The sequence below is a fragment of the Gossypium hirsutum genome, chromosome A12 (assembly GCF_007990345.1).
Source record: "Gossypium hirsutum isolate 1008001.06 chromosome A12, Gossypium_hirsutum_v2.1, whole genome shotgun sequence".
In the NCBI taxonomy this organism is placed as follows: domain Eukaryota; kingdom Viridiplantae; phylum Streptophyta; class Magnoliopsida; order Malvales; family Malvaceae; genus Gossypium; species Gossypium hirsutum.
Window position 1 is genome coordinate 81664022 of NC_053435.1, and position 10849 is coordinate 81674870.

The 10849-nt window shown below is 29.6% G+C and overlaps 1 protein-coding gene across 1 annotated transcript; it reads left to right on the top strand.

Annotated features, from left to right (window-relative positions):
• The first annotated feature begins 595 nt into the window (after positions 1 to 595).
• On the top strand, positions 596 to 4635 carry LOC107948167 (auxin response factor 18). Its single transcript, XM_016882636.2, has 14 exons — positions 596 to 1120; positions 1324 to 1439; positions 1518 to 1613; positions 1692 to 1748; positions 1832 to 1984; positions 2059 to 2143; positions 2233 to 2323; positions 2400 to 2564; positions 2645 to 2758; positions 2843 to 2915; positions 3014 to 3161; positions 3255 to 3772; positions 3851 to 4038; positions 4120 to 4635. Exons 1-14 carry the CDS (start codon positions 1087 to 1089, stop codon positions 4265 to 4267), a joined length of 1986 nt encoding a protein of 661 aa, XP_016738125.1. The 5' UTR covers positions 596 to 1086; the 3' UTR covers positions 4268 to 4635.
• Positions 4636 to 10849: the final 6214 nt, after the last annotated feature.

The following is a 10849-nucleotide window of genomic DNA, read 5'->3' on the forward strand; positions in this document are numbered from 1 at the left end:
AATCCCTAATTTTGCCTCTCTATTTTATTTTTTTAATAAGTGAGTTACATCTCAAACTTTTTAGGCCGGATCAAACAGGATTTAGGTCACACAACTCTAACACCATTTAATAAAGGCAATATATAATTTCATAAAAATATATTAAAATGAAAAACTTGATTAAGCTCGCGATTATACGAACTAAGTATTCCGTTACTCAAATTTGACTCGATTGATATCTCGATCTACTTGAGCTCGACAAGATGTTACCAAATCAAATTCATTTTTTTTTCAAGTCAACCTCGAATAGTTCATGAGCAGTATTATCTCATTTATTAAAATATTATTAATTAGCTTCTTATGAATTTGAATGTGTTATCAGTTGGACTTTAAAAGAGACACTTTTAAATATCAAAATATTATTAATAATACTATTGATTGAACTTTAATTTATAAATTAAATAAATAGAGAGACTAAATTATTAGAATTAAAAGTAAAAGAAAAACTAAATTTCAAAAGCTTATAAAGTATAGGGACTAAGAAAAGAATTAAACCAACTTTAAAATATATCAGTACGAGATTATTATTAAAAGAAACAAAACAAATGAAGACGACAACACAGCTTAAGATAGCAACAACACATCCAGTCCTACATTAAGACAACTGCTTCACCAAATAAAGACCATATTAAAGATTGTTAAATTTGTGTTCTTTTTTCTTCTTTTTTTATAAGTTGAATTGTTCAAGTATTGTATTAAAATTAGTATTTTGTGTTATTTACTCTAAATTATTTTATAAACTATTCAGTGAAATTGTGATTTTATAAACATAGAAAAGCTTTGAAAAAACTTGCATAATCGTTACAGGGAAACTACCTACCAACAATGAATCATGAATTCACACACACACACACACACACACACATATAATAGCCGTGTCTAGTCGGTCTTTTATTTCATTGTTTTTATATTTATTTTCTTATAGTTTCATGGGGGATCTTCTTAGCTCTCACTAATGGGGTAGACTTTGCCTGCTCCAAAGACTTTATTTTTTTTTTTTGGGGGGGGTTCTTTTTAAGCTTATAGTGTTTCTTCTTCAGTGTTTTAATGGCTCAACCAGAAGGTATTCCAAGGGAAACAGGTGAGTTTTGAGATATACAAAAATGGGTTCTTTTTTGGGTCCCTGTTTGGCTACCGAGAAACTACAAGGGAAAAAGAAGGAAAAACTGGGTTTTCCTTATGCTGTTGTACGGCTTATTGTACGAACATTGTTTTGTATGTTTAGTTTTTTCTTAGCAACCAAACAGTGTTTAAAGTTCTATTAATTTCTTTTTTTGGTTATAGGTTTGGGTGTTGATGATCTGTATCCAGAACTATGGAAATTATGTGCAGGCCCTTTAGTGGAGATTCCTCATGTTCAAGAAAGAGTCTTTTATTTCCCTCAGGGTCACATTGAACAAGTAATTAATCTAAAAATTTGATCTTTTTTCTTAGCTTTTATGTTCAAAGATTTCATCTTTTTTTGATATTTTCTGCAGTTAGAAGCATCAACTAATCAAGAACTTAACTATGAAGCCCCACTGTTTAATCTTTCTTCAAAGATTCTATGTCGTGTTCTTCATGTCCAGTTACTGGTACTGAACCATTTTATTTTTAGTATCAAATTATTTTAATAATTTTTGGAGCTTGAATAGAATTGAATCATTTAACAGGCTGAACAAGAAACAGAAGAGGTTTATGCACAAATAACTTTACAGCCTGAACCAGATGTAAGTCAGTGGTATTGGTTTCCCTTTGTATGATCAAAATATGTGTTTTTTGATGATTGATTTACTTGTTTTTATCATTGCAGCAAAGTGAACTGACCAGTCCGGATCCGTTCCCGACCGAGGTTCCGAAGAGGGAAGTTCTTTCCTTTTGTAAGATTTTAACTGCGTCGGATACGAGTACTCATGGAGGGTTTTCCGTTCTACGGAAACATGCCACTGAGTGCTTGCCTCCATTGGTAATATATATAAGAATCTCTTGTTTAGTGTTGTTGCATTATGATGTTTTGATTTGGATTATGTTTTAAAACAGGATATGAATCAAGCTACCCCGACACAAGAATTAACCGCGAAAGATCTTCACGGATATGAGTGGCGGTTTAAGCATATATTTAGGGGTAAGTAATGGTTTTGGAACATTCCGAGCTCTCGTTGTTTGTTCCATTTACGGCCTGTTTTTAGTTTTGTAATTATTACAAACGATCAGGACAACCTCGGAGACATTTACTTACGACGGGGTGGAGCACATTTGTGACTTCGAAAAGATTGGTTGCGGGAGACGCATTCGTGTTTCTAAGGTAGTTGGTCTCTTCGTGCGCGTCTTTGTGTGTGTGATGTAGCTTTGGTTGTAACTGCATTGGCATGTTTTATTAGAGGTGATAACGGAGAATTAAGAGTTGGGGTTCGCCGGCTCGGTAATCAACAAAGCACAATGCCTTCGTCGGTCATATCAAGCCAAAGCATGCATTTAGGAGTGCTCGCTACTGCTGCTCATGCTGTTACGACTCAGACCCTCTTTGTTGTGTACTACAAGCCGAGGTTATAATTTTTTTCGCTCTGTTTAAACACGATTAGTTTGTAATTACGATTTATCTCAGGACTGTGTTTCTTATGTTCAGGACAAGCCAATTCATAATAGGAGTAAGTAAGTATCTCGAAGCTATTAACAACAGATTCTCTGTTGGTATGCGTTTCAAGATGGGATTCGAGGGCGAAGATTCCCCTGAGAGAAGGTAGTTTTTTTGCTCTATATGTTGTTGCCTAGTGTTTAGATTTTTGTTTTCACCAATTATCGAGACTTACTTTTTCGAAATCAGGTTCACTGGTACCATAGTCGGGGTTGGAGATGCTTCCCCACATTGGTCAGAATCTAAATGGCGGTCCTTGAAGGTTGAATATAGTTTCCGATTAGTAATTTTGAAATGCTAACATAAACTCGTTTTTCTCTGTTTTTGATAGTAGTTCTGCCCAACTATTTCTCGTTTTAGATTCAATGGGATGAACCTGCAATGATACAAAGGCCGGAACGAGTTTCCCCTTGGGAAATAAAGCCATTCTCGGCTTCTGCTTCTATAAACCTCATACAACCAGCTGTAAAGAGCAAAAGACCACGACCGGTTTATATTCCAGCTTCTGGTGGGATGAAATTATTCTTTCAAGCATTTTTTTTCGTAAGATTCTTGAGTGCCGACTTTATTAACAGTGGGATTCTTTAATTGAAATTTGTAGAAACGACTACAAATTCAACCGGTTCAGCCTTTTGGTGTCACGGGTCAACCAAATCTCATGAACTAGCCCGAGCAGGAAGCATAGCTGAAGTCCAAAGCAGTGAAAGCAGCCAAGTTGTTTGGCCTATGAGACAGAATGAAGCCGATGCAGGTTATAACTTGAGGACTCTGCTCGAAAATGCTTGGCCACCTTCCTCTCTCGTGAACGTCTCTCTAAACTTTTTCCGCAATCCAGCGGATGCGTCTCCTGTTGAATTGAGGACAAGCAAGGACGTTATGCGCGACCAAGTTGAAAAAGGAAAGAAACTCGAGATTTCCACAGGCTGCCGTTTGTTCGGGTTCAATTTGACAAATAGTAATAGTGCAGTCAGTGGAACCGTTATAGCTCCGTCCCATATTGATGAAAATCCCGAAACTTTTCAGTCACCAAAGCAGCAAAAGCAAAATGCATCAGAGACATCAACCAAGGAGATAAAGGCTAAGCACGGTACCACTTCTTCTACAAGAACTCGTACTAAGGTAAATCACGGGGTATCTGTATCGCTTTTTTATATTCAGATCCCTCTTGTTATTCAAGATTTGTGCATTTTCCCAAAGGTTCAAATGCAAGGGATTGCAGTCGGTCGTGCTATTGACTTAACCCTATTAAAAGGATACGATGACCTCATAAATGAGCTAGAGAAAATGTTCGATATTGAGGGAGAGCTTCGTCACCGTACTAAATGGTCTGTCGTTTTTACTGACAATGAAGGTGATATGATGCTTGTGGGTGACGATCCTTGGGTGTAAGTAACCTGCATTTTGTAGAATTTTCCCATAAGCTGGTTCGTAAAAAATTCGGTCACCCTTTTTAATTTAAATTTCAGGGAATTTTGTAAGATGGTGAGAAAGATATTCATATATTCGGTAGACGAGGTGAAGAAGATTAACGCGAGATGCAAATTTCAAGCCTCGTCTTTAGAAGGCGAAGGCACTGTTGTAAGCTTGGGTTCAGAGCATAGGTCTGAAACATGAAAAGCTCGAAACTTGAAACACCATCTTTATATATTTGGTCTTATTTTTGCTTTCGAAAGTGTTTAAGAATGCTTGGGTGCTTGCTTGGTTTTTTGCCGTGGTCTGGTTCGGTTTGAGGAAAGCCGATGACGAAGTTGTCTCGTTGTCTTTGCCTTGAGATTACTGCCTATATTGTTACCATTCGGGACTGATCTCGATGGTCTCGGTGGCTCTGCAAGAGGACCCCAATGTACTGTCATTAGCACTGCCCAAATGTAGTGCCTGATGGTCCCTATTGGCGCAGATTTGCCCTCTCACAAAAGTTGTCAAAGTGTATGGTCCATAAAGGCTTCAATTAAATCTAGAGTCGGGACCCTTTTTTACACGAAGGGCAAACACTCTCAATGATGTTCTTTTTCATTCACAAAACTTGAATCTAAAACCAAAAAAAAGTACTATGAAAGTCTTTGTATTAGTTGGATTATTTTGCCTCCTTTACTTTAGAAATGAACTAATTAGTTTTGATACATTAAATCAAAGAGTAAATTGGTTTCTGTTAAAAATTTCATCTTATTCTATAATTAAAAACTAATACATTGGAATAAGGGAAATGTAGTACATCATGTGTAACTGTTTGATTATTTTATTAATTATATCAATTATATCAGTTTTTAATAGTTAGAATGGATGAACTATTATATGGTGATTTATTTGTTAATTTTTTAAATAAAGTGATAAAGATGCAATTACACGAACTCAAAACTTTGTTTAAAGGGATATCAAATTTTTTATCAGTTGATTAAACTTGAGAATTGCAAACTCATAAATAGAGATTTAATCTCGTAAATTAGACATTATAACCTTGCCATTAAGATGCTTTAAAACAAAAAGGCAGTCAATCTTCACTTTTAACTAGAAATGAAAGAATCATATTAGGTAATAACCTGACCAAAACTTCACCAGAAAAAGATTGGGAATTTCTAAATGTGCAATGTCATCCCAAGCTAAGAAAATAGGGTGTGAAAATTAGGCAAAATGTGATGTAGGAAAACAATAAAAACTTTATAAGTAGGTAGAAAATCCAAGTGATAAAGACATACCAAGATCTTGTTTAAATTTTTATGAATATGTTTATGTTCGTCACCCTATTTGTTTCCATTTTCAACAGCCGCTTTTTTATTTTTAGTATTTGTCAATTTCATATTTTAATTTCTTTTATTTATAAAAAAGGTGATATGTGGGTCATATTTGGGATTTTTTTTTTTTAAAAAGTTTTTAAGATCATCACTAAATTATTACTTTAGTTCTATTTTAGTTATTAAACTATCAATTTTTTTTTTAATTTAGTTACTAAATTTTTCGAAATCAAATATTTTGGTCACTCAAAAGTTGATTTAGGTTTTTCTTTATTGGTCTAATAACAAATTTAACCCTCTGATGTTTATATAAAATATCAATTTGATCCTAAATATAAAATATTCAACAAGTTTAGCCCTTGATGTTTACAATATTTGTCATTTTAGTTCGAATTCTAAAAAAAACTACTTAACTTTATCTATAACTAAATAATCTATTTCCCATAATTTTATCTTATGACAACTTGAGCTTATTTTTTTTTTCTATTTCAAGTATCAAATTTTGTTGTTTGGGGATTTTTTTTATTATTATAAGTTGATTGGCCGGCTGTTGCAACACTTTCCAAAGATCTGTAATCGACTTTGTTTCATCAATTTTAATGGTTTAAATACCATTATTATATGGTGTTCTTTTTATTCTTTTTTTTTTCCCTTTTTCATGTGTTGGGTTAGTAAACAAGGTGTATAGAAATGGTCTATGCCAAAGATGATGTTAGAAATATTATATTGGAGTAGGGTAAAATTATAAAACTTTGAAACCTAAAACTAAGATTTATGGGTTAAGAAGCTTAAATTATTAATTTTTGTAAAGGACAAAAAATTACTTTGTTGAATTTTTTAGAATTAGAACTAAATTGACAAAATTTGTAAATTTGAGGACAAACTTTGTTGAATTATTTAGAATTCGAACTAAAAATACAAATTTTACAAACATTGAAGGCTAATTTTGTTGAATATTTTATATTCAGAATCAAATTGATATAATGTATAAACATTAGAGGGCTAAATTTATTATTAGACCAATAAAAAGCCCAAATCAACGTGACCAAATTACTTGATTTCGAAAAGTTTAATGACTAGATCGAAAAAATTAATAGTTCAATGACCGAAATAAAATAAAGGTAATATTTAATGTTTATTTTTATAATTTACCCTTAAATTTAAAAATAAAAGATTTTATACACCTAATTATCTGCTTCTTGATTCTTTTTTCAGGCAGAATTATAATTATAATCATTAAATTTGAATAATTACAACCAAAATCAATAATTACAATGTATAATTAAACTAAAAAACATAATAAACTTAAACAAAATCTCATAACTTCTCTTTGAATTAGCCTTTGAGTTTTAACTTCATAAAGTCTCGTCTAAACACTCATGCACTTTGATAATTAAGGTTTTCAGAACCAGATTGGTCGTTGAACCAGTTAGATCACCGATTCTTCGCACAATTAAATAAATTATTAAAAAATAAAAAAAATTGATTTAACAGTCGATTCAAACAGTTCAATTGACCAATTCTATTGATTCAACTGCTTTAGAGAGTAATTGGTGCAACACTTTATTTCGGACCAATACTCTAATTGATTCCTTATCCTATCTAATTCTAAAAACAATGCTGATAACTCATTTTTCCTCATTTCCATGAACTAGTGAAAGGACTTCTTTAGTTAAAAGACAAGGTTATAAGAACTTACTTAAACAAAGCAAATCTAATTAAATGTCTTTCTTTTTTTTTAACATATTAGCTAATTATCTAGAAAAAGTGATAAAAGAATAATTATTTAATATATTAAAGATAAGATTTTTTCAATTCCACAAATATATATTATTAATTGGTATTTAAAAAAGACACATCAGTAATTTCTTAACCCGTTTGAAGAGTTAAAAGCCATCAACAATTGTGGAAGCCCGTTTTATTCATCAACTTAGCCCATATTGGCATCGTTATTTTGTTTTTATTGGGCAATTGTTGTTCCCAAACGGCCCATATTTGGGAAAGAGTTTTTGTAAAAAAAATAAAATTGGGGTAAATTAACATTTAGTCATTGAATTAAATTTTTTTTTAGCTTAAGTTGGAAATTGGTAATTTTCCCATTTTGGTTGTCAAACTTGAAATCTGAGGAGATAATTTAAGATTGTGTCAAGTCATCAGTTAAAATTTTAAAATTATATGTAAAATCTAAAAAGTATACCAAAAAATATTAATTTTTTTTTTAAAATTTAATTGACGATATAACATAATTTCAAAATATCACATAATCATATCTTAATGAAATTAAAGTTTAAGGACGAAATTGAAAAAAGCTACTAAATTCTAGAACTAATGTAGACAAAAAATTTGAAGTATGAAGGTGAAAAAAATGATGATATACACTAAACTGGAACTGTGAATTGATGACTATCAGTTGAAGCATATAAAAAACAAAAATAGATGATATTTTCCCCATTTCACTTTTTACAAGTTTGAAATGGTTGGCTCAAATATCAATGTAAATGTAAATATAGTCATCTTGTCTAAATTAATTGGCATGAGCCTTGTTTTTCACCTATCAATCACCAGGAAGTTGCATTACAGGGAAACAGCCTCATCCAACTACTCCCATTTATTTATGAGAATCGCAATCAAAAGATTTTTCTTGTATAGCTGGGCTGCAACATTTCTTTATTCATTGTGGGAGAAATAAATGGTAAGAATCCAATGATACCAAAATAGTGAGAGCTCCAGAAAAAATTATTATCAAATTTTATTGTAGAATTTGGATTTTAATCATGCTTTTTCGATTTAACTTCGGATTAATTATATTTTTAATGGGATCTAAAAATTTGGATTTTAATCCATTTTAAACATTTCCTTCAATTTAAATTAAAAATATCTTTCTATTTATAATATTTTGTTAAGGATTTATTTGGACAATACATAATAATCGAATGAAAATATAATTATTAAGGTAATAATGACACTCATATTTATAAAATATCATAATTCCTTAGATAGTATTTGACTGACAAAGTGTAATTACGTCATAATTTTTTATGTCATATTTGGTAGTATAAAATTTAATTACACAATTACATAAAAATAAACATTACTATAAAAAAATTGTTAGTGTGATAAAAATAATTTCTGAATAATAAAAATTAAAATCAAATCATCATAAATATTATGTTAGTCTAAAAAAGTAATTGATAATACGGTTACTGATAACAATAACAAGAAAAATAAACATTATGTGCAATTTTATCTAATTATTCTAGTGCATATTTATTGGATTATTCCCTCATTTAATATTTAATATATACTCATTATCATCATTTGTTAGTCCTAAGTGATTTTTATATCTTGTATAAATTTAAAAAAAATAAATAAATTTGGTTGTAATTACCTATGTAATTACTTTAACTCTCACCCTCTCTCTTAAGAATTAAAAAAATGTAATTGAGGTGCTCCAATTACACCCAAATCAGCAGGACCCACTAATTACAATGGTTATCCAAATATATCACCATTGTGTCATTACAAGCAATTACACTCGAATTTAATTACTATGTGATTTCCCAAACATTATCTAAGTAATTATAAAATAACATATTTGATTTTAAAATAAGGGTTTTTTTAAACGAATTAACAAACTACTTTGTTTTACATAATTTAATTTTAAGGGTAAACTATCAAAATAGTCATTTTTGTTTACCTCATATTACATTTTAGTCACTTATGCTTGAAATTTTACGTTTTAGTCACTTACGTTAACGTGTTGTAACATTTTAGCTATTGAGCCGTTAAGTATTGTTAACAATGTAATTGTAAGCTGACGTGCCATGTTAAATCATCATTTCAAACAAAAAATTTAAGATAAATTATACAATTGGTCCCTATATTTTTTTTTTGTTTTAAGCAATTTAAATTTTTTTCTTTTATGTTCTTTTAACTTTCCTTTTTTTTTCTTTTTTTTTCATTCTCTTCTCCTTCTCCATTTGTTTTCCTCCCTTCTTCATCTCTTTTAACGTAGTTTTTCTATATTTTTCATTTGTTAAAATTTTAGTCCCTATATTTTTATTTTTTTGAACAATTTAATTTTTTCTTTTCCTTTTCTTCTTTCCCTTTAATTTTAAAAAATGGAAAACATAAAAAAAACTACATTAAAAGAGATGAAGAAGGGAGGAAAACAGAGGGAGAAGCAGAAGAGAATGAAAAAAAAAGAGAAAAAAAAGGAAAGCTAAAAGAACATAAAAAGAAATTAAATTACTCCAAACGAAAAAATATGGGGATTAATTGTGCAATTTAACCTAAAATTTTTATTTGAAATGATGATTTAACATGTTACGTCAACTTACTATTACACCATTAACGGAAATTAACGGCTCAGTAAATAAAATGTTACAACACATTAACATAAGTGACTAAAGCGTAACATTTCAAACATAAGTGACTAAAATGTAACATGAGGTTAATAAAAGTGACTATTTTGATACTTTACCCTAATTTTAAATTATATTAAAATTATTTTATTATATATATGTATATATTATATTACATTGTTTTATCTAAAGAAAGAAACACTCAATTCACATTACAATGATACATGATACCCTCCATTTGAAGTACTTATTTATAATTTATTTTCTTTCAATTTTTTATATTATAAATAATAAAATTTATTTTAAATTAATTCTCTCTTTATTTTAATAATTAAATTAACTTTTAATGTTATAATATTAAAATTACATAATATTCAATTGTTAAGCTTAAAATATAGTATTAATAAAAGGACAATTATTAATATAGCTTAATTATTAAATATAACAAAATCGTGCATCACACGGGATAAAAAAACTAGCATATATAAGGAGGGATCTATTTACACAAGTGTAAGATTATAGTAATTTTATACCATTTTCATATATTTTCGTATGATTAATATTTTAACGATTCAACCATTGAACTTATCAATATAATTTTACTTGTCATGCATGTAAATTTTCAAACCGATGCAATATTTCTATCATATTGATCTTAAATATTGTCTATAGTAATATTTATTGAATGATTGAAAGTTTTTTTTTACATAAAACAAATAGTTAAAATTTTAATTTACATCTAATTTGACACGCATGATCTATAAGAATAGAATATAAAATATGACAGTTTGATCGTTAAAATATTAATCGTATATAAATTTTACACAGATATAAATAGATCCTTCCCTGTATATACATATTAGAATAATAAAACTATCCAATCAAATTCAAGACACATGTATGAGTCTGAATTTAAAGGAACGCATTTTTTGAAAAATAAAAAATAGAAGGTAAAAATTATCTAAATATCTAATCAGAAATTGATGTTAATTAAAGACTTGAACTCATTCCACCAATGATTCAGTCCATCATATTAAATCGATTCTATTGCACCTAAAAAAGGGTTAGCTGGAAATCGACTTTCCACGACTTTGGTATTTAGC